This window comes from Triticum urartu, chromosome 7 (genome assembly GCF_003073215.2).
Source record: "Triticum urartu cultivar G1812 chromosome 7, Tu2.1, whole genome shotgun sequence".
In the NCBI taxonomy this organism is placed as follows: domain Eukaryota; kingdom Viridiplantae; phylum Streptophyta; class Magnoliopsida; order Poales; family Poaceae; genus Triticum; species Triticum urartu.
Window position 1 is genome coordinate 605149555 of NC_053028.1, and position 23098 is coordinate 605172652.

Genomic DNA, 23098 nt, shown 5'->3' on the forward strand with positions numbered 1-23098 from the left:
ATTGGCAATCAGACCAAAGTCCTTACCCACTTCATATGACAAAGAGAAAGCTCTGCAAGTTTAAAAAAAAGAGAGACAAAGATCTCGAACATATGGGAAATAATCATATTGGTATGCATCTGTAGTTGTAACCATGATACAGCATATGTCCTTTTGGGATCAACAATGCAAGAGAAAACGCGATTAACTGTATGTGCCCTGGCCAACATGAAATGATCTTAGAGCAAAGGAGGGGATACCAAGTTGTGATGGGAGACGATGAGAACGATGGAACTCCACAAAGGGACAGTGTAGCTGGGGCGCCTGAGGTCATTTGAGATCCGGCGGCGTCGTCGTGTTGGGAGGTCGTCCTTGAGGAAACGGAGTCATCACACTTGAAGGTGGCCGGGCCGCCGGTGCTGGGCGCGTGTAGGCTGCAGGGAGGCATCTTGGTCCCGATGCCGGTGTTGTTCCTCTCATCGATGGACCTGGCCGTCTCACTTGGATTCGTGGGGGCGGTAGGCTGCGTGCCTAAGTCTAGCCGGCGAGAGAGATGCTCTGCCCTTCTCACTTTCTCAACAGATGGCAGCGGCGGTGATCTCACACCAAATCTGGCTGGGGCTGCCTTGGCGAACTCCACGCACGGTGGAGGCTGCGGCCTATGCGGATTTGTGACACGAAGAGCTCTCTCTATGGCGTCTATTAGATGGACTCGTCGGTTACTGAAGCCCAGAGGTCACATAGAAGGGGAAACGATCGGTAGCTTCCTAAATCACACGATTTCTTTGAGATTCCTTTTATTCTTTCTCTAGAAAGCTCAGGTGGCAAATCTGTTTCCGTGGAACACTGCATGTTGATAATTGTTGACGTGGAAGGATTGCAAGTGGTAGTGGGAACTGAATTGGTGATGTGGCATGGATGCTGATATGGACATTGTGCATGTTAAGAGAATCTCTACTCCTAACTAGTAGAATGCCCGTGCGTTGCCACGGACTTTTGAAATAGTCACAGATAAAGACAATATATCAGGGTCACAATTGCATAATAATTGAAGTCCGCTTAACTTGTAATGTAAGGTGATAACAAAATAGCACAATAACAATATATACATATAAAGTAATGATCCAACTAAAAATCTATTACAAAGTATTGAGAACTACTTGATGCACTTAAAAAATTGTCTCACAATATCAAACAAGTTGTCTTTACCTTCATTTGCACAATGTTTGAGCAAGTATAATAAAAACTGCTTCATCAACTAATAGATACAGTACGACATTTTACTATCAATATTTTCTACTGTATGATATTTTTTGTGTTCATGAGAGTATCAAACACAATATTTTTCAATTTGTGACAAGTGTTTACCGATCCGTTTGTATTGCCTCATGAAACTATTCTACGACATTCCATTTTGTAACATTGAGATTGAGCCACTTATGATCTCTGTTAAACTCTGGACTCTGTTCTCCAAGTTTCAAATGCTTTTCAAGTCCTCGTAACTAATTTATATATGGAAAATAATAGGGGTTAAGGCAAACAAAACATATGTTAAGAGGACCAAAAAACAATAGTTACCGTAGTAGTAAGCTCACTCCGTTCGATCCGAGAACCAAGTGAGTCCTCTTCTGATAATCTCACGTTTTTTTGGCATTGACGTCTGCCAGATATCAATGAGTCCGAGGCATGTTAATTGGCATGAACAACTGGTGTAAATATCATATAAGTCGTAGTCACAATTAGATATAAAAAATAATAAATTATTATACACATGGATTAATTAAAAAAATACATCATGATATGCATGGATAATGAGACGATACTAACCATATCTTGTTGTAGATAAGTATTAACATGTTGTAAGAAGTGACGATATTTTGATGGGTCTATGTCTTTTTCTCCGTCTTCTTTCATCTGGCCAGAAACGAACGTGCTAATAATATGTAACTTTTCACCCGCCCTGTCTCGTAGATAGTTGTGAGCCAGCATGCAATACATGTAAGCATTTATCACCTGTAATTTCGCGTTTAGATTATATCTATGTTTTACTATATTATATACTCCCTTCGTTCCAAAACATTGAAAAGAATACCTTGTGCGATAACATGTAAATTGGCATCCTTTTCTGTTTTTTATGAGATATCACTGCCTCCACATCATTTTGTTATGAAAAACTCGGTGAATTTTCGGCCCCTTTCAGCGTCACCGCTTCGGAACCCTTGTTGATGCATTCTTTTTCTGCATCTCCAAAATCCATATCTATGTCTCCTATATTCTGAAAAATAATAATATGTAAAAAATAAACATTTTGTGTTATCATGTATAAGGCACAGACAAAGAATGATTAGCTATATACCTCTTCTCGTCATGTTTCAGTCCGGCCTGTCATCGTTAGATCAATGTGTATGTCGGAACCCATCACTTTTTATCTGTGATGAAATATAAATGATATTTGCTACTGCATGAAATAAGACTCAATATAATATACTCCCTCCGTTCGGAAATACTTGTCCTAGAAATGGATAAAATGGATGTATCTATAACTAAAATAAGTCTAGATACAATCATTTCTAGGACAAGTATTTTCGGTCGGAGGGAGTATAATAAAATTAAGAGTGAAACAAACACAACTGTTTTATTTTGTAAAAAGAAAAACTATTTTTCATATTATTACAAAAAAGATGTTGCATTTCTTTCGGAGCAAACAACCAACTATAATGTTCATATATAAATAATATGTCATCTGAAATTTCTTAAATCATTTTAATCTATTTATATATTCTTTTGATAATTTTCAATTATTTTTTATAGGCTAAGGAAAATTGTCCGACAAAACTTAAAAACATGCAAGCAATCCAACATAAACCAAGTATATTCGGTTTCTTTTCTCAAAATTTTGATTTTTTTGTGATACTCTGAATATATGTAATAAGTATAAAAAACATTTATTCATATGATCCAATGTATATACTTTAGTGTATTTTTCCTTCGAAGAGCAAACGTCAAAGGCCCAAATTGGCTAACCAGCACGGCCAACCAGCACCCAACCCAGCAGTATTACTCCAAGTTATAAAGAAAAAACAGTATTACTCAAAACCCCTAAAAACAGTATTACTCAAAAAAAAAAACCCAACCAGCACCAGTCTCCCTCACTCTCTCCATTCCCGCACAGTCCTTAGATCTCACCCCCCCCGCGCGCACCCTCGTCTCCCGCGGCGGCGGCGGCGAGGTGCATGAACGCGGCGTGCGGCGCGCCCGCCCCGACGGCGGCGGGGGTGGGCGAGTGGAGGAAGGACTGGCCGCTGCGATCCGGCGGCTTCGCCGTGCTCTGCGACAAGTGCGGGTACGCCTCCCCCTTCCTGCTACCACCTCCCTCCCCCCCTCCCTCACTCCGCGCTTCCTCTGCGGGTGCGTGCGGCTCTGTTCCGAATGGACTGGCTGGCTCGCTAGCTCGTCGGCTGGACGAATCGATTCATCTCGATGCTCTGCCTACCTTTCCCCCCTGCCTTTTCCTCTCGAGGAGAAGATGTTTTGTTCCTTGTTGTGGTTGGGCAATCTGTGGATTTCCTTTTTGTCTTGCGCGTGTAGCAATTTTTCAGAAAAGTGGAGTTGACTCAGTTGTAGCTAGCGTGGATACCTATCAGCGACATATAGAACAGATAATAAGCACTACTTGGTTGTGTGGAGCTCATGTCGAATTCAGATTTCTGTAATCGTTCAGTTACTTAGGGCCGACCCAAAATTGCTTGCAGCAGCTTAGCTAGGGCCGACCCAAAATTCAGATTTTCTACTGAGTGGTTAGATCTTCCTAGCTAGGGATGAATGAGCTCTGACATGGTACTCCTACCAAGAATGGAAGAATACAGACATCTAGCTCTATGCATGAACATTCGAGAGCATTACCGAGAGAAACATACATACAAAGGCTTAAGCAAGACTATACTTTATGATTGACGCACTGCTTTGTCAAATACCCTGCTTCTTTCATGATTTAGACACTTGTATTGTATCTGACAAGATTTTTAAATCCCTTCTATGATTATTTCCCAGAGTTTGAAAGAACTCATACAAAATGAGACGGTGCCCTGCCCCATTGACATAGTTAATAACGCTATTGACGATCACCTAGCCAAGAGGCTCACCGAACTGTGTGGTTCCGAGAACAAATTAGCTGTGGGAAGTGCTGAATATAAAAGAATAATTGAAATGAACCTGGTTAGTATACTTTGTAAGCTTTCTTGTTGCTTCTGTCTGGGTGAACAGTACTGACCACCACCTACTTTTTCAGGGAATAACCTGTCTTTATGTTGATGTTCCGGATTGTGAGATCATAATTTGGAGATGAATCCCGTGCGTACTTTACTTGGTTTCCCGACAGGAGACATGACTATTGTGCTGCTATATGAAGCACCCGTTGGCATTGCAATTTTCTCTTTTGATGGGGACTACCTCAATGATCCAGCAAAGGTTCTTATTTTTTCCTTGCTGATGCTCCTTAAGATTTGGCTGTCATCAATGAAAAACTCAAGATCATCTAATCGATTACTCTGCTTTTTCTACAGGACTTTTGGTAATGCTTGCCACCGCTTGTTAGTAACGCTCCCATTTTTTAATCAATGATCCTGCCTCCTTTCATGATTTAGACAATTGTGTTATACTGTATTTGACAAGCTTCTTAATTATCTTCTATGTTTATTTCTCAGAGTCTGAAAGAATTCGTACGAAATGAGACGGTGCCCTCCCCAGTTGACATAGCTAATAATGCTATTGACGATCACCTGGCCAAGAGGCTCACCGACTTGTGTGGTTATGAGAAGAAATTAGTTGTAGGGTGTACTGAATGTAAAGTAATAATTGAAAAGAACCTGGTTAGTATAACTTTATAAGCATTCTTGTTGCTTGTCAGGGTGAACAATATATTGATCACGATTTGATTTTTCAGGGAATAACATGTCTGCATGTTGACGTTCCGGATTGTGAAATGAGAATTTGCACTCAGAAGAAGCCCATGCATACTTTATCGCCTAAAAGACTATCAGATCCTACTGAAGATTCAACGATATTCTTACATCAACATGACATTACTTGCAAGCTCGAGACGGTGAGCTTACCTCTTGTCCTTCCTTATTTCTCACAAGTTGATGTTCTCCCTTGTCAATGTTAGTACTTTATGTTCTTTCCTACTGTTCTCATCTTCTATAGCAAGCATTAATAAATCTCCTTTGGTTATGCGATGCTAAGATTTCCTGACTTATTGTGTACTTTATTTTCATAGACATACCGTACTGTAAGTTGACAATTGAGAACCTCATTTTGTTATATTCAGCGCTGTACCAACTTCTACAAAATTTTAACCTTTATTTATCTTTTTTTCACTTAAAGCAAATGCTCCTCTTTATCCAGGTTAACGACTATTGTTAAGGAAGCTCATCGCTTGCATCAAATCGAATTGCGTGAAAAGGAACATTTGAAGTTCTTGCGCCTTCTTCTTAAGGATTTTATGATTAAATATGGCATTGACACTGAGAATTGGATTCTGACCCAATTTGCAACAGCTCTGAAGATTATTGTTTTATGCCCCTGGAGCATCGGGTATGTCTGCATGCTTAATTCACTCATTTTTTGTGTGCAGTAGGAGTAGTTTCTAGAAATTTATTGAATTTTGTTTCCAGTAGATGCACTGAATTTCAAAGAAAGAGTACTCTAGGAGTACATGGAGTTTATGCACTGAATTTAGTTTGCAGTAGATGCACTGAAATTTACTGAATTTTGTTTGCAGTAGGAGTATTTGCAGTTCTGAACTGCTAGGAGTACTTGTAGAAGCACTTTGCTGGTGCACCGTGCATATAACTTGAGCAAAGTGTCCTCTGAATTTATATGCACCTAGCACTTCTGTTCATGCCCTCACCTGTTCATGGCCCAGGAGTAAAAGAAAAGGAACAAACATAAATAAGCTACTTCTATACCATTAATCCAGTGGGGTATATCACTGTTGCTTTGACCATCTGTACCATCAATCATCGAAGAACCAATGGCCACATTTCATTTTGATTAGCAGTGACTAATTTAACTTGAGATGCAAATAACCAATTGGTGTAACTGGAGTTCTAATACCAAAGATACTAATCGGTCACAAAAATGACATAGTAAACAAAAATAAATAACATTGACTGTGCCTGATTTGTGGCCACATCATAAATATTTCTCTAATGTAGAACACTCCAGTGGAGTCTAGTTTTACAAGAACGGAGTGATCAAGGCAGTGTGCAATATTTGTGCAGGAAAACAAAGCCGGGTTTAGATGTAGTAGATGATTGATTACAAAACAACAAAAGAATAATATACATAAGCAAACCAGCAAAACGATAAATAATGTCACATACAGCAAAATTTGGCAACTTGCAAAGTCACAAATCCGAGGCAATATTATTAATACTTGCCTTGTAGTATAAACATAATAAAGTTCAATTGCAAACATCGAAAGATAGAGATATGTACAAAGACACCAAAGAGCACCAAATTACCTGTAGCATAAGAGTAAATCCTCTCACATATTTAAGATCAGACTTCAGCCTGTAAGGACTTCCTTATAGACGATGTTCTTCATCGAGGTCTGTAAGGACAAGGCAGGTCTTTTCCGCTTCTTAGATTTACCGCTTTGCTTCTTGGCATTCTCCTTCTCCTTCTCCTTCTCAATGAGGATCTTTATATTTATCTTTGCGGTGGCTCGAGACAATGCGACATAGAGTTGACCATGAGAGAACACTGGATTAGGTAGGTACACGCCAACAATCGGAATTGTCTGGCCTTGAGCCTTGTTAATCGTCATAGCAAAGCTAAGCCTTACAGGAAATTGCTTCCTCTTGAACTTGAATGGAAACATGTCATTGTCAGACGGGCATAGGGGTATTCGAGGAAGGAATACCCTCCTACCTGCGTGTTGTCCGATCACGATTTCTGCGTTGATGGCGTTCCTCTCGAAACCTCGCACCACAAGCCTTGTCCCTTTACACAGACCATTAGCCGGATCAATATTCCTCAGAAGTATGACAGGGCAGTTGAGCTTCAGTTTGAGTGCATGCGGAGGCAGAACGTTGGGAGTCAATCCATTTAAGAACTCGGGAGCGTAGTAGCCATACGGGTCGTCTTCTGCACTGTCAAAGCTATGGTAGATTACTTCTTCTCCCCAAAAACGCTCTACCATGCGTATGTTTATCTTGTCGACGTTGTCATTCGTGGTGGAGAGGATTGCGCGTGAAGTCATGTAATTCGGATCGGACATGTTGTCATCTAGTCTCGGAAACACATGGTCAATCAGCTTCTCCAGGTCGTCACCCTCGCCTGTAGACGGCACACAAATATCTTCAGGGAGTCGTATGTTTCCTTGATCATCAAGTTCCTCGGTGCCATTGCCTACCCTTAGCAAGTAATCCGCAAACCAGGTGTCATTATGAGCCCTCATGTTGGTGACGAGCCTTAGCGGGCGCATACCCTTCCAGAGGTGTGAACTTCGGAGGGTTGCATCGATTATCTGACCCCGGGACCCCCTCCTGACGACCGGAAGCACCTGCCTGAAGTCCCCGCCAAACACAACAGTTTTTCCCCCAAAGGGTCGGTCCCGTCTTCCCATGATGTCGCGCATGCTGTTGTCCAGTGCCTCGACCGCCTGTCGCTTAGTCATGGTGGCCTCGTCCCATAGTATCAATGAGGCCATCCTCAGTAGCTTAGCGGTACCACTCTGCTTCATGAAGGTGCATGAGGCGCCATCGTCGCATCTCAATGGGATCTTGAACCTCGAGTGGGCAGTCTTGCCTCCAGGCATGATAGAAGCGGCGGCGCCTGACGTCGCGGTAGCGATAGCAATGTTTCCCTCGCTTCGAACCTTGGCGAGCAGCGCCCTGTACAGGAAGGTCTTCCCTGTACCTCCCGAGCCATCAACAAAGAACACACCCCCATCACCGCGTTCAACAGAAGCTAGTATCTCGTCGTATGCAACCCTCTGCTCAGGGTTTAGCGTCGAAGCCAATTTAGTGTCGTTGATGTCAAAATCGACGTTAGATTCCTCGATCACTTCTCTGGCCTCGCCCTCGGTTGGGTCGAACGCATCGTCAATGCATGGAAGAGCGAAATCAGCTATGTCTTTGCCCATGGACTGCAACATACCCCTAATGTCAAGCAACACCATTTGTTCCACCTCAATCGGGCACGTGTGTGATCGCTGATAGTCATCAGACATAGGCTTGAAGTGCCTATCCCATAAACCACGCACGTCGCCTGGCTCACAGTGCACCAAAATTGTTGCGAAGAGCCTCCTGAGCGAACATGGCATCGCCCACTGCTCTGCCTCAGTAAGACAGTCGTCGAGCATGTTATCTGCCTCGATGAGTCCCAACCTTTCGGCAGCCTCTCTAAAGCTCCCGCATAGCCTACCATCCACGGTGAGCAGGTCCTCATAGGATGTCTTGCCAGCAACATGGTTTAGCAGCACACGCAGATAGTATCGCTCCCCCTCGGCAGGATTGGCAGACACAAATTCGACCTATCTGATAACGCTCCACCCGCTCTTTCCAATACTTCTTACCCTTCTGCCATGTGAACCTTCCAGGAAAATCCTTGTACAATATATTCCTAGCCCACGGGTGGTTTTGGTTAGCTTTGAAATACTCTGTCAACATGGATTTGGAAGCATTCTCAGAGGCGACTACGTCGGTTAAGTGAGCTTGCTCATGGAATGCCACCCTATGCATATTCGGGAGATGAAGGGGCAACTATAGTACAGGCGGGTCATTGGCACACAAGGGGAAGCCAAATATCCTCCACATCGCCTCTGGAGGAGTAACCCACCTCGCGTCTACGTATCTTTTGATCTCATCAATGTTACCATCGGCGTCGGGCTGGTCGATGCTGAAAGAAGCCCTATCATGGCCCTTGTATATGTACTTGTAAAGGTATTTGACGGCCTTTATGCTGGAGCAAACCTCAACATTGATGTGGCAATTGAACATCCGCAGAAGGTAAGGGTTATACGGCACAACCCATCTGTTGTCCAACATTTTACCCCGGACCTTAGCCTGCCGACCATTATCTCGACGACGATAAACTGGGTATGAGTCCTTGCCCTGTGCCGTGTTTTCATTGAACGGCCGCGGGTATCTGCACTTGCACTCGTTCTGTTGCATGCACACATTTTTGGGGTTGAGAGCACCGCATGGTCCGTGCATCATATGTTTCACCACCAAGGCATGGAGTTCAGGATACTTCTGCTTGTCTGGGAGCTCGGCAGAAATGAGTCGGTCGTACTGCTCCGGAACGACAAGCTTATAGGTAGAATCCATGATCAACAAAAAGTGTGCGTGGGGGAGGCCCCTCTTCTGGAACTCGACTACATATACATGTGCGACAACACCCAGGATATTCTTCTTGAAGAACAACTCTTTCATAGCCTCTAGCTTGCCATGGAACACACGAGCCACAAGATCAGGTCGGTCTTGCGCTGTCTGACCAGGAAATAACTCATTCGTTATCTCTTCCCAGTTAGGGTTGCAGGTCATGGTCAAGAAGATGTCAGGCTTCCCGTAGGTATGGACAATTGCCATGGCATCCATATGCCTCCGCTTCATGTCACGGTCGCCACGTGGGTACGTTCCAGGGAGCACTATCCTTACGCCAACAGCGCTTGCCCGGGTCTCGCCGGATGTAATTGCATCAACAACTCCTTTATACAGGTCGGCACGGATCTTTGTCTGGTTTTTCCTGTACCATTTCAACCTACAACTCTCAATCTTGATGTACATGTCCACCCCCCATTGCTGGAGCAATCGTGCTCCACAGAGTATGGGATTGAATATCCCAGGTCGTGTCTGGAGCATGTAACAGTAGTAGTCTCTCACCGAGACGTATAACCTGCTATTCCCCTCTGCACATGGATATGAGTAACGCGGACATTAGGATTCATATGAGAAGTATACAATTCATCTAAACGACAGAATACACATAAGGCTTACCTGCATCCTCCTCATCATCATCATCACGTCTACCTCTTGGTTGTTGCACAACCGGCCAAGGGACGTCACGTTTAGGTAGTTTCGGGTGCCAACCGAGCTCCCCCCTTGGGTAGAAGAGTGGGTAAGAGAGCGGGTCATACGAGCCAGCCGTCACATGTATACTGTGCCTCTGGTTGTCATTCCCGCAAAGTGTAATCCTACGATCGAACCTCTTCGCTAGGTCAGTGCCCTCCACCCAAATTGCAGCGACCTCAGATGACAGAGGTCTATTATACTTCCGTTGGTCTAGTCTCTGGTCAGTGTTGAGGTCTATCCTGTAATCGTCGAGGTTGTCCCTGTGCGCACCCAAACTCCTGAACTGCTGGGAGTACGGGTTTTCCCTGAGTATGTCCACTAACTTTCTGACGACATCCTGGTCTAATTGCTCGGTGGCAGCCTTGCGATGGGTTAGGCCTGGGTCGTCGTCGTAGAAGTACAACTGTAGATGCTCTGGACGGGATGTTGGCCCGAAGGAATGAACATTGTGGTAGATGGTGCCGTGCGCCCGAAATGTGTACACCCCAGACTTCATGTTTGTGTAGCTTTCATCGAGGCTGACGCCGAGGGTTGTGAAGAAGTGGCCGTTGAAGAACCGTATGTTCTCCCGAAAATGCCTTGAGTCCGCATCCATGCTAGACCAAAGCCTCATTAGCTCCGGGATGGGCTCCGGTTGCTTCAGCTCGATCTGCCCACTGCGACAGCAGAATCCCGGGGCCTCGGACACAAACTTCTTGGCCTTGCAGTGATCGCAGTTCGCCGCGTGCTTCAGGATGTGTGTGTGGTCTGGGAGGTTTGAGTAGACATAGTCCAGTGGATCATGGTCGACATAGGTATTGTGACTTGAGTCTTCCAATTCGTCGTGCTCCATGTCATCAGCATCTGAGCCTGCAAACAATGTTTATAATTAGTGTGATATTCCCAACGGGTGGATGTTGCTCAAGTCGGTGTACATACCTTCACCAGCAAACAGGTAATACTCATCGTCAAAGAGGTTGTCAGGGTTGACATTATCAGTCATGAGACGACTAAGGTAAGCGTCCATCTCGTCTGCTCAAGTGCGAAACCAATAAATGAGGGTTCAGTCTCAAGGGACGCGTGGAGAGTAAGGATGGGATTGTTACCTTCACTTCTGATAGTGTACTCCGGCGTGCTAGATGAGGTTGAGGCACCGTGTGCTTCAACTACGGTAGGTTGTCCAGTTGAGCTCATTTCCGGTATGGAGATGGACCTGACAGTCGGGGTCTTCACCCTACCTGCAAAGCTTTCATTACGACGATCTAGCAGGGCGTTCCTCTCACCACGTGGCACCTTCGTACATGATTTCCGCTTGCCAATTTTCTCCTGACGCTTCTTCGCCGCCATACTTCCCTTGCAAGATCGCTCTCTCGTCCTAGGCTGAGCTCTGGACGCATGCCTTTGCTGGTCAGCTCCATTATCCGCTATTGTTAGCGGATCATTGGTTTGCTGGTCGGCACTTGTTAGGTGCTCATTGATTTTGCTGAGGTTGCCATCTACAGCACCACCTAAGGTTCTGCTTAGATAGGCACCTGCAACATTTTTGAATCATTATAAATATCTGATGAATGATTACAAAATGAAAGATGACCGTTGATGGGATAACTACCATCCGTTTCGATGTTGCGAATGTATGTGGGGGCCGCCTTGACGGTAGGAGCATGATCCTCGCACATGATGCCTATTCATTGAGATGGTAAGAAAGAGACGGTACAACTGAAAATTTGTGTAGAAGAGTGACAGTACCCAATTCTTACCATCGGTACCGACAGGGTACGTCGGCATACTCATTGCAGGGCCCCCATCTAGACACACAGATGTGGACCGAAAGTCAGGTGTTGCGTGAGAGTCAGACATTGTGCTAGTTAGATCTGGACGCGGCATTGCGATCGATTCAGCACACAGAGTGTTTTTCTTTGCAGCATACTTTGCCTTTCTCTGAGCACTCGACTCGCCCATCTCATCAGAAGTCATGCTTTCTCGGTGTTGCATGCGCCATTCTCTTTGATTTTGATTTTTTTGTTGAAGATCAATCATTCCGTTATCCACATTCTTCCGATAATCTGCTCGCCTCTGCGCATTTTCCTGCTCCCTTTGCCCGTCCCTTAACCTTAAGTTACGCTTGCGTTCTTTATCATTTTGACGCCTAGCTTGTTTTTTATCATGAATGACACCAGATGCAGTTGAAGGAGGCAACGGGGCAGGCTGATTTTCATCTTGTTGCTTTCTGGCTGCCTCCTCTTTTTTCTTTCAATAAGCAGCTCGCCTCCGAGCCTTTATTTGCTCTTTTTTCTCGTCAAGGTCCACCGAGGTTGGTTGACACCCATTAGTGATGTCACCGAGAGGTAACAGGGGAACATTTTGGATATCTGCACGGAGGGTTTAGGGTCTTCATTGTTCAACAAGAATTCATGTAGTAGACTCACACTTACTTTATATAGCTGCACGGGCTGGTTAAACAATGATGTATAGCTGGACGTAGTTGGGTTGGCTGGTTGAAGCTAGTTCTTTATCTAACGATTATTATTTAAATAATCCCTCCGTGCCCATACATAAAGTGTAAATATGGACTCAAAAGTCGTATGTCTGACCTATATCGACTTTCCAAATTTGTGTTACTTCAACATAAATGATGAGGAATTGTATGTAGAACACAGTGGTCAACTATTGGTCAATTATTTTATTCACTATTCTTGGTCAATTATTCATGGGATTGAATTGCATGGAAACATGTGTCGCCTACATTCTTAACTAAGAAAGTATATACGGTCATCGTATTGCTGAAACATAAAACATCCTTACCTGATTTCGTAAGGGCAGCTAGATTTTCATCTTGTTGCTTGCTGGCTGCCTCCTCTTTTTTCTTTCGATAAGCAGCTCGCCTCCGAGCCTTTATTTGCTCTTTTTTCTCGTCAAGGTCCACCGAGGTTGGTTGACACCCATTAGTGATATCACCGAGAGGTAACAGGGGTACATTTTGCATATCTGCATGTACATTGATATTAACCTTATATTCTGGAATAGAGGGAGTATATATACTATCCTCGCAGTGCCGACACATAAATCATTCTTACCTGATATCGTAAGGGAAGACAAATTTCCATCTTGTTGCTTGACGGTAGCCTCCTCTTCTTTCGATAAGCAGCTCGCCTCCGAGCATTTATTTGCTCTTTTTTCTCGTCAAGGTCCACTGAGGTAGGTTGACACCCATCAGTGATATCACCGAGAGGGGACAGGGTAACATTTTGCACATCTGCTTGTACATTGATGGTACCCTCATCATTTTTCGTCGGATATTAACATTATATTGTGGAATGGAGGGAGTATATATACTATTATCGTAGTCCGACACATAAAACATTCTTACCTGATATCGTAAGGGCAGACAGATTTTCATCTTGTTGCTTGACGGTAGCCTCCTCTTTTTTCTTTCGATAAGCAGCTCGCCTCCGAGATTTTATGAACTCTCTTTTTTCGTCAAGGTCCATAGAGGATGGTTGATAAGCATTAGTGATATCACTGAGAGGATGGTGTGGAACATTCTGCGGCCTCTTTTCCTCTTTATCACGTTGCATGCTAGCTAGTTCTTTTGTCAGATTACTGAGAGCCGGCAATGAATCTACAGTATATAGGAATGAGATTGGGTGGCTGTCTGCATCATGTAAACATAACAAAATATTGGACCGAAATAAGGCAAAGTTGTAGGCACATGGTGTTAACCTTTCAGCAACATAATACTTACCCGTAATCAGATGGGAAGGTTGATGAACATATGTCCTTTCACAATCGGTCTGTTCAAGTATCATCCATGCCGAGGGAGTAATATGGACTCCTACAAGTCACACGCTTGATCCATTAGAATTGGTTCTGCCCAAGTCTGTTAGGTACGATTTATCACATAAAAAGCACAAATGTAAGCTCTGTATATATGCACAGCCTTAATACCTGGACTACTTGGGTAAATCTTGTGAACATCGTCGGCTACATGTATAACCCCTTCGTTAGAGTCGTCAACATTTGTCCCCTCCATCGGGCCTGCAACATCTCCTGTGATGGTGTTTGACATGTATAAGAAAATATGTAGCCGAACATATACATGGAGGTACACATATACCTGGTGTATCATATGTGCTATCACCATCGGTCTCAAATATCATCAGTTCCGAGGGAGTAATATGGACTCCTACAAGTCACACGCTTGATACATTAGAATTGGTTGTGCCCAAGTCTATTAGGTATGATTTATCACATAAAAAGGATAAAATTAAGCTCTGTATATTTGCACAGCCTTATACCTGGACTACGTGGGTAAATTTTGTCAACATCATCGGCTACGGGTATGATCCCTTCGTTAGAGTCGTCAACATTTGTCCCCTCCATCGGGCCTGCAACACATTCAGTCTCCTGGGATGGTGTTTGACTTGTGTAGCACAATTTATAGGTGAACATATACCTGGAGGTACATGTGATGAGGTCGTCTGTTCCGTTGGCTTGCTGTGTGGAGTCCCCATATGGAACTATTAAAAAAAAGGCATGTCCAACAGACTCAGGTATCCCGCAAATACATGTAAACTGACTTTGCAAGCAGATCACGTGAAATACCAACAGTACTAAAGGCCCGTTCCCATTGTACAGAAATTCAGTCCATAAGGGCAGCTTGTTACAGATTTATGAGTTTTGCTATACATATCAAAATAGAAAGACATGTCCAACAGACTTTGCTACCTTTCAATTTTTTGTAAACTGACTATGTTGATTTACATGTTAAAAATTCAATATGCTAAGATGAACTGTTCATCTGATTGCAGCCAGATGAAGGCCGTCGAAGATCACAAGGGCAGCTTGCTATTGTACAGGATTTCAACACATAAGGGCAGCTTGTTACATTTTACAGAAACTCATGATGTTGGCAATGGTAAGGGGGCGAAATCATGAAGGCACGGTTGGGTTGCAAGGTGCTCAAACTCTCATATTGCGATTTGCCTACAACTTTGTTGGTATGTTTGGTTGTTTGTAGTTTGTTTCTGTGACCTGTACTAAACTATATAGCAGCTATTTGCAGTCTGACATACATCTGCATATACAAAACTCAGAGAAGTCATGGAAAAAACTTGCTGTTAAGCAACTATATGGGCGTCAGAAAGAACTTCAGTCATTTGTTTGAAGCGCAGATCTGTACACGAATACCCTAGAAACATGAGTAGTCTCGTAGATCTTTTAGCAGGTATTGAACATGAGTCCATCAGGATCGCCCTGATTTGTACACGAAGACCTTACAAACAAAACCCATGTTCATACCTGGGGTTGAAACCGTACAGCATACCTGGGGTTGAAACCACCCTGCGTCCTCAGCGGCGCCGACGGGAGCTCCTACGTCTGTGGCGGCGATCCAGAAACGTGGATGCGAGATCCGTCTGGCGGCGGCGCTGTCGAGTGCGCAGATCGCACGACGGCTGCGCAGATCGCACGACGGTGGCGATCCAGATGGAATCAGGTGGCGAGATCCGGCGGGGTCTGGGGATTGGCAGCAGGGCGATCCCGCTGGACTCAGGCGGCGCTGTTTCTTTGGGCTACGTGGGTGGGGTTGGGTGGGTGGGTGTGGGGGTGAGGGGACGAAAAAAACCAGACAAAAAAAAACCCAGACGAAAGTGGTGGGACGAAAAAAAGCCGTGGACGCAATCCTACCAACTCAGACATTAGGAGTAGAGATGGACGAGTTGGTTGAATAGTACGGTTTATTTTCGTCCCACCACTTTCAATCGTTTTTTTTTTCGCTGGTTTTTTCCGTCTCCCCTCCCACCACCCTACCAGTTTATCTTTTCACCACTATTTCCTTATAAACAAACACTTTCCTACCGTACAAAAAGTCATAAATCTAACTTTCCTAACTTAGCCTAATCAATCGATCCATCTCATTAATGGAATTTGCTTTAGGAAACAAATAATGGATTTGAAGGAAACAAATAAAGGACTTTTAAGGGAAAATCCAATTGACTAATCGACAAATATGTATATGAACCTTCCTTCTTCAAAACTCCACTCGGTCCTGATGGTAGGTATCGACGTTGTTTCGTTCGTCCTCCCTCAAACATGTAAAAAAGGAAACTCCTCCCGCAAAACAGCCATGATTCACGGACGCGGGATCATTCCCCACCAAGATTCCCATCCCTCCGCGAATCTACACGTCGACATTTTGCCATTCACATCCGTGCCAGATCCCTCACCGCATTGTCTCCCCCATCCCTCATTGCACCATGGCAGCTCCCTCCATAGCACCACATCGGCTTATAGTCACGTCGCGCTAGGTATGGGTCCACGGGAGCTAGCGCCCGGCGGCCCCAGGTCCAGTGTTACTCGTTCCCGCCACCGGCCTCGCCACCTACATCGACGGCGGGATCCGCAGCCTCCTCCTTCTATTGGGCGATACAAGGATCCGATGTTGTGTGCTGCTCCATCTACACGCTTTCTTTCTTATAGGAATCGGCTTCGCAGGTTAGTCCTCGATCTTCCATGTGGCTTACTGAATTTGAAGTAGTGATGGAACTATGATCTGAGGCAAATGTGTGCAGATATTCAGTAGCTGAAGTCTCCCGATTGATAACATACACGTTAGTACTCTGAACCTCCAAATTCCCTGCTCTGTTCTTCCAGAAGATACATTAATAGATCCTTTTTTTCTAGAGATGAGCCTACATTTTTATATGCTAACATCGTTGTTATTCATGAGAACAAAACAACACCATCAATTTTAACACATATTTTGAGTTTTACTGATTTGTCTGGAGGTAGAATTTGTGCATTATCAATTCAAGAAATGGGGGCATTGTTTGGGCAAGCCACCATTGAGATGTTTCCGCAAATGACATGATACACCATCATACTTTCTATTTTCTGCATTAGTTTCAGTTTATTGCAATATTTTTAGACTTCTTTCTATCATAAACATAAGTACATGTGATCCCTTTTAATTAGCCCAAGTTTTTTAATAAATGGTAGGATGGTATTTCTTCTGATAAAATATATTAGAACAATCCAAGTTTTGTTCTTGGCACTATACAAGTGCATCTCCTATTTTATTGTAATAGCATGATGCACTTAATTTTCTTATGAGTGATAATTCAATGTGATTATATGATTATTGGAGCTCATATATTTTTTTAAGCAATGCAGCATGTGGTATTGTTTTTCATTTGTCATAGACAGTAGTAAAGGGAAAATCTGGTCGAAAAGTATGTGGTGTACAGTTTATAAAAACTTGCCGGGCTGATAAAAATGAAATATGATTTAGTGTTACAAGAAGAGAGATCTTGATTCATGGCTTTGATTTGTTTGAATTATTTATTTTCAGCTTTATGCTTCATAAATCAGCATGCTGATGCTTGGTACTATAATCATGTGACCTACCAGATCGAGGCCCGGATACACAAGAGGCAGTACCAAGCAGCTACAACTCTCCGGCGACAGCAACAACAAGGCATGTTGCCTTCTATGCTTTTTCGGAACCTAGCTATTCATGTGCTTTTCTTATCACCCTGGATCAAATAATAGTTGTCAAAGCTCTTGACTTAAGGCATTCAAATTTATACAAATATTTTCTTGAATAGTTGCTCGAATATTTTGTACATCTATGTTTTATTATTCACATCTCAAAATAATGTTCTGTAATCAGGATGCATGATTGGCATGGAGTATGGATCATCTTGCCATGTTGTGTTCTTCTTGTGTTTAAGATTGTGTTTTTGCAGATGAAGATGTTAATCCTGCTGATGCGCGCCGCTGTCGTCGGGATATTTGCGAGGGGAAGCACCCTTTTCGAGAGATTTCAGAGAAGAAGTATGTTCCCTCGGCTTCTTCTTCGGTTGGTTTATTTTTGGGCACGCCGCCTCCTGGTCTGAGTGGTGTTTCAGTTGGTGCTCTGCCGCAGGCCTCTGTCCTCGCGTGGTACTTCTGTTTCACATGGCCATTGCCGGTCTTCCTAATTCTGCTGTCTCGCCGACAGCTCCTGCGGCCCCTCTCTTTGCTGGTGCATTGGCTGCTGTGCTAGATATTTCGTCTTTGTGCTCTTCTTGCTTGGTGGATATTCATATGTACAGATGCTGGCTTCCCATCTATTTTGCAAAGGACAATTTCTTCTAGTTCTAATGTGCGCACGAGAGGGGGGCGTCAGGGTTCGTTGTCAGCTAGCTGTCTGAATCTTCGTGCTTCGGATTGGTCTGATGATCTACAGCACGTACGACGGTATGCATCCTTCTCACGTACATGTCCCCATTGTGGATAATTTGGTGCTAGATTTTACTGTTGTTCGTGAGTAATTTTCCTTGAATTTTCCGTTCTCGCAAGCCATTTTTTATTGTTGTTTCCTCTTTAGAATAATTGTTTATGAATTTTTTAGGAGGACAACAGAATTCTACTGAATTGTGGCGGCGCCGTCGAGAGATTGATGAAGGAAAACGTCCTGTGTTGGGTTCTTCAGGTTTACCTCGACTTTTTGCATTTTGATTTATTCCTCCCCCGCTTCTTAACTTGTTCCCGCTGATGGGGTGTCTCTCCCGGGTATATAGTCTAGACACGTTTCTTCCATGTGGTTGTTCCCATCTTCTGGGGCCTCTTTCTCTCGGCCGTAGGTGTTGGCAGTCCAGCCAACCACGGGTATTCTCTTCTTCGAGATCTAGACCATCTTTTGTGTCTGGATGACACCAGACTTAAATTCTCGATCTATGCGCCCGGGTATGTTTCATTTAGTTGTAATTTATTGTTCATTCTCTGTTCTGCATGTTTAGTTGTTTGTCTAAATGTTCAACTCCCGACGACACATCATCGGGCCACCTCTACCATCACCGTCGAACTGCCGTTGTTGTGTTGCCGTCGAGTTGCTGGCGTTGCAACATCGCCGACTGCTGCTGATATGATCATTGTGGAGCTGCGACGGTGCTGCCTGACTTGGAGCCGAGAGAAAGAATAGGAAGAGATGCGAGAGAGGAGAACCTAGAGCTCTGTATTAATTTCTTTCTTGCTCATTGAGTTACAAGTGTTGTGGTTTTGTAAGCCAACCCAACAAACCATGGTTGAAGCCCCCCACACACATTAACTTAACACACGCACTCGAAGCTGGCGTGGTGGCACCACCACTTCCCACCCCTTACCGGTGGTGCACTCCTGCATATAAGTCCCCTCGGGCGTGACATCTCAACGTACACGCAACGCTGCATCAATCTTTTGACATATCATTGTATATTCAAATGCTCATGATTTAGATGAAGTGGAAAAATCCATATAGTACTTGTTCTTCTCTGAACACATTAGTTTCATGTGGCTTCTGAGGTTGTGCCTTCCGGGATTTAAAGCAGCATTAGCAGTACTATGTACTCGTACGCACAATTGACTAATAAGATTGTACTACCACTTGCATTCCTTTTGTTAGTATGCACGCAATCTACTATTCTTTCCGCATTCAGATTGTGCCTTGTGGTGTGTTTATTTGATTCAGATTGTGCCTGAACTAGCGGGAGCCTCTGAAGCAGCGAGAGAGTAACGGATGGGGAAACTGGTAGATCCTTTTGTGTGGACGACAACTCGACGGTGGCAACTCGACCAGGTTTGCCTTGAGAAGGCCAGACTATGCGAGAGATTTGGCGCGTGTAGTTTATTTTGTCGCTAATTACGGTGGAGTGTGGTTAGATTATCAGCTTTGTTAGATGAATAGGGCATGGAAGGAGCGGTGGATATGAGCTCCTACGGCATAACTACTATGCCTTGAGCAACGTCAGAGGAGCCGACTCCCGCTGAGAATACATTTTATTTTCTTTAGCCGATTAATTCCAATAATTAATGAGGGCTGATGCACCCCGGGAGCAGCTGCCAAGATGGAAGTTTTAGCAAATAGGACGCCTTCCATCGAAGGGAAACTACGACCAACTCCGCTCTCGTTGGCTGGCGATGCATGACGAGGCCAAAGGACAACTTGGTGCTACACAAATGAATCAAGGAGAACATGCTAACAGACCAGCAACGTGCTAGGAGGCCAACGGGAGCATTACCTGGTGTTGACCGGCGGGCAAATGACATCATATATGTTTTTGTCCAACCAAGGTAACCCTCCAAACAGTGCCCTAATAGTCATCTATTCCTTAATGTTTTGGCCTGGAAACAAGTTTAGTTGCAACTCTTTTGCTATCAAGTTTTCCAAATTTCGTTCACTAGGGTTCCTTTCTTATTATCATCTTCCAGATATATATTTTTGTAATTACATGAATTCAGTTCTACTTCTATCGTGTCTCCTTTTCACATGTTTGCATCCAGCTGAATATCCATCTACATGCAGGATTTTTTCACATGTGTAGTGCAGTCTAAAAATTATAAGCTAGGATGTTATGCCCTACCATCTGCAAGAACAATGGATTGTGTACTGAACATAAGTTTTTTTGCAAGTTTGCTCTTAGTTATGTCTTTGGCGGGGCATACTTGATCATAAATTTTGTACGAAAGGTAATAGCTAAAAATACGTATGCAGTTGTTACTTAAATATCAGATTGTTCTATATTGTTTAGATTTAATTGGAGAATGCAACTTAATCAATTATGTCATGTATTGGCAATAAGGGGTGCCGGTCAACCTACTAGGAGATGGCATATATGGGCCTTGAGGACATGGCACCGTTCAGGAGGGCGGCATTCCGACAACACTCCAGCATAGACTCATCGTGATACATGGACATGGGCTGGTAAACAGAGGTAACAGGGAGCCTGAACATCAGCACATCAAGAAGGAAGCTGATGATGATGAATACGACCATCTTGGCATGGATTGCTGCTGCTGCCATGCCCATGTCCAGCAACATGTTGTTGTGCCAGTGCTGCAACCTTCTACTCCAAACACGATCGCAGGCAATGTGGTCATGAACTTTTGGGATACTTAATGTTCCCTGTATTTTTCTAGCAATGTCTTAGGTAGGACGTAGATGCAAGGGCTCATATAAATATCAATGAATTGATATTAGTTACCATGATAATTTGGTTATATATATGACCATATCCGAATCATTTTAGGCTTATAATGGCATTTGTTTTAATGATTTATTTATAGAGTATTACAATGGTGACAATGGAGGGATTCTTCTCTTTTTGTATACCATGTATTTTTCATGTTTATACCTTCACCGCGGGTCTCTAAATCTAAACAAAAAAAAGGTCATTTTCATTTTCTTTACTTTACTATGTTTCGTATACTTACATTATGTTCTTGTAACTGCATGATGGTAGCACTTGTTTTTTCTTTCTATTTGTTTCCTTTTATCCAAAATTTTAACTGAACTAGGTAGGATGCCACAACCTATTTAGCCTCTTTTGTGTGATTGCATGCTGATAAACTTATGAAACAGATGATAGATTAGGTGTGCATGTAATGAGATGGTGTGGTTGATTGAGATGATGCTAGAGTGACGCAGTGTGGCAACGAGAGAAGGAGGTGAGTTGAGAGGTAGGTAAAGAGGGTATAAGAGGAGAAATAAAGAAACAATTGTTTTTTTCTTTCTATTAAAGCATACATATCTACAACAATCTATTTGGATTTTTATTTTACAGTTTAAGCAGTGGAGTGTATAGAAGCTGAACCAATTGTCTTAGTGAGCAGTCTACAAATAACATGCAAGTTTACAGCAGATATAGACTCCTGCTGATAGTCGAAGTACAGAGTCATCACCCAGTGTTGCACAATGTTGTTTGTAGCCTAGCCGTTGAACATGACATATCAACTTAGTTCTTCTATTTTTTATACTTGGTGAAGAGATTGTCTATAGCCTAGCTGTCAGACATGATGCATCCAACCATTTGCGAGATAGCTACAGTTCTGAGTGCAGTGTTCTCTTGAATGTAACTAGGGGTACAATTTAGCTTGATTCGGCGAGTTTGATTCCAGCAAGTCTTCTATGCATCTGTGCACTAAAAAAAGTGAACTCTGATACATACAGGATGTGCAAGATCATGCAAGCAAAGACTTATTCCTTTCATAAAGATAAATTGGTTGAATCTATGGCTTTAGTATCTTACGAGGCAGTCATGTTTCTGAATAGCAGATGGCAACTTAATTTAGGTTACATAGTATTATCTCATATTTTTGCTTGCAATTTTATTTGAACTTGATAAATACATGACTATTGTAGTTCTTTGAAATCAAGCTCAAATAATCCTAAGTGAATGCAAGCTTTAGTTAGTCTTTGGTTTCCAGTCATCTTATATGTCCTTATTTCTCATGTTGTACTACGACACATAGAATAGAAAGTTCAGTTGTGGCGACAGATATTACTTATAGTACAAGGAAAACACATGTAAATGTAAACTGCGTGACTAAAAACGGCAAGAAGCATAACTCAGTTGTTTAGCTTAATTAAAAGGTGATGTCATTTTTGGGTTTTCTAGCTGGAGAACTTTCCACTTTATATGTATGTTAGTCCAAATAATTATCAAATTCCCTCAAAACATGTGCTACCAGTGGAAAAACAGTTGTCCTGAAAAGTCTTTCTTTCCTACAAAGGCAGCTTAGTGGACTGGAGCCATATCAAAGTTAGTAGAAGTACCAACATGTTTGAGCCATGCTTTTGTTTTACACCATCATCTTTCACATGTACATTTGAGCCGACCGAATTATATATCGCTTTATCTCCACAATTCTCCTTTTGAGAAGAGAATTACTATAATTTGTGTATGTACAGTGTTCGGTCAGCATGTGGCAGATTGGTTAATTGGTTTAGAGAAGGCGGGCATACAAGTTGTTCGGCAAAACAAATATTTGTTGTGTAGACAGTGCATATATTTTATTGATATGCATGGTTGGACATAGTACCTATGTTACGTGAGGAGTAACGTAAGATGAAGTGTAACATGGTGGACATGGCTTCATGACAGAGCTGGTGGAGAGATGTTATGGGGTGATGTTGAGGTCGGCGGCGAAAGAAATGGGCAAATGGGGTTCCTGATAGGTTCCCGACATTCTCATGGAGCGATGCAATGTGCAGCAACACCGTATTGGGTTCCATTTCTAGATGGAGAAGAATGGATGAACGACAT

At 43.2% G+C, this 23098-nt stretch overlaps 2 protein-coding genes across 23 annotated transcripts; one reads left to right on the forward strand and one right to left on the reverse strand.

The window, feature by feature from the left end:
* The first annotated feature begins 3102 nt into the window (after nt 1–3102).
* On the forward strand, nt 3103–21233 carry LOC125520783. Of its 21 annotated transcripts, none has more exons than XR_007288831.1 (11): nt 3103–3322; nt 4030–4194; nt 4268–4446; nt 4542–4549; nt 4683–4847; nt 4922–5080; nt 5383–5571; nt 14479–14587; nt 14846–16529; nt 16607–16645; nt 17445–17516. XR_007288831.1 is itself a non-coding variant. In XM_048685804.1 (7 exons), the coding sequence occupies exons 1-5, from the start codon at nt 14571–14573 to the stop codon at nt 18171–18173; spliced, it is 567 nt and encodes a 188-aa protein (XP_048541761.1). In that variant the 5' UTR covers nt 14481–14570; the 3' UTR covers nt 18174–18275; nt 18430–18510; nt 19525–21233. The 21 variants fall into 21 exon arrangements, 2 of the variants coding, with proteins under 2 accessions (XP_048541761.1, XP_048541760.1); XR_007288832.1 differs by having other exon boundaries at nt 14850–16529; XR_007288833.1 differs by lacking the exon at nt 14479–14587 and having other exon boundaries at nt 4542–4568.
* On the reverse strand, nt 8742–14556 carry LOC125520782. 2 transcript variants are annotated; one of them, XM_048685801.1, is made up of 5 exons: nt 14491–14556; nt 13983–14422; nt 10977–13869; nt 9984–10907; nt 8742–9895 (listed from the first exon to the last, which is right to left on the reverse strand). In XM_048685801.1, exons 3-5 carry the CDS (start codon nt 11062–11064, stop codon nt 8748–8750), a joined length of 2160 nt encoding a protein of 719 aa, XP_048541758.1. In that variant the 5' UTR covers nt 11065–13869; nt 13983–14422; nt 14491–14556; the 3' UTR covers nt 8742–8747. The 2 variants fall into 2 exon arrangements, with proteins under 2 accessions (XP_048541758.1, XP_048541757.1); XM_048685800.1 differs by lacking the exon at nt 14491–14556 and having other exon boundaries at nt 10977–14469.
* Nucleotides 21234–23098: the final 1865 nt, after the last annotated feature.

Coding starts and splice junctions, on each gene's coding strand:
- LOC125520782 (XM_048685801.1), bottom strand. CDS start 11,064: ATGGACGCTTACCTTAGTCGTCTCATGACTGATAATGTCAACCCTGAC. Junction 10,908..10,976: donor TTACCTGTTTGCTGGTGAAG/GTATGTACACCG, acceptor CATTGTTTGCAG/GCTCAGATGCTGATGACATG. Junction 9,896..9,983: donor TGATGATGAGGAGGATGCAG/GTAAGCCTTATG, acceptor ATCCATGTGCAG/AGGGGAATAGCAGGTTATAC.
- LOC125520783 (XM_048685803.1), top strand. CDS start 14,549: ATGGAACTATTAAAAAAAAGGCATGTCCAACAGACTCAG. Junction 14,588..14,849: donor GGCATGTCCAACAGACTCAG/GTATCCCGCAAA, acceptor GATTGCAGCCAG/ATGAAGGCCGTCGAAGATCA. Junction 14,953..17,385: donor AACTCATGATGTTGGCAATG/GTAAGGGGGCGA, acceptor ATTTATTTTCAG/CTTTATGCTTCATAAATCAG.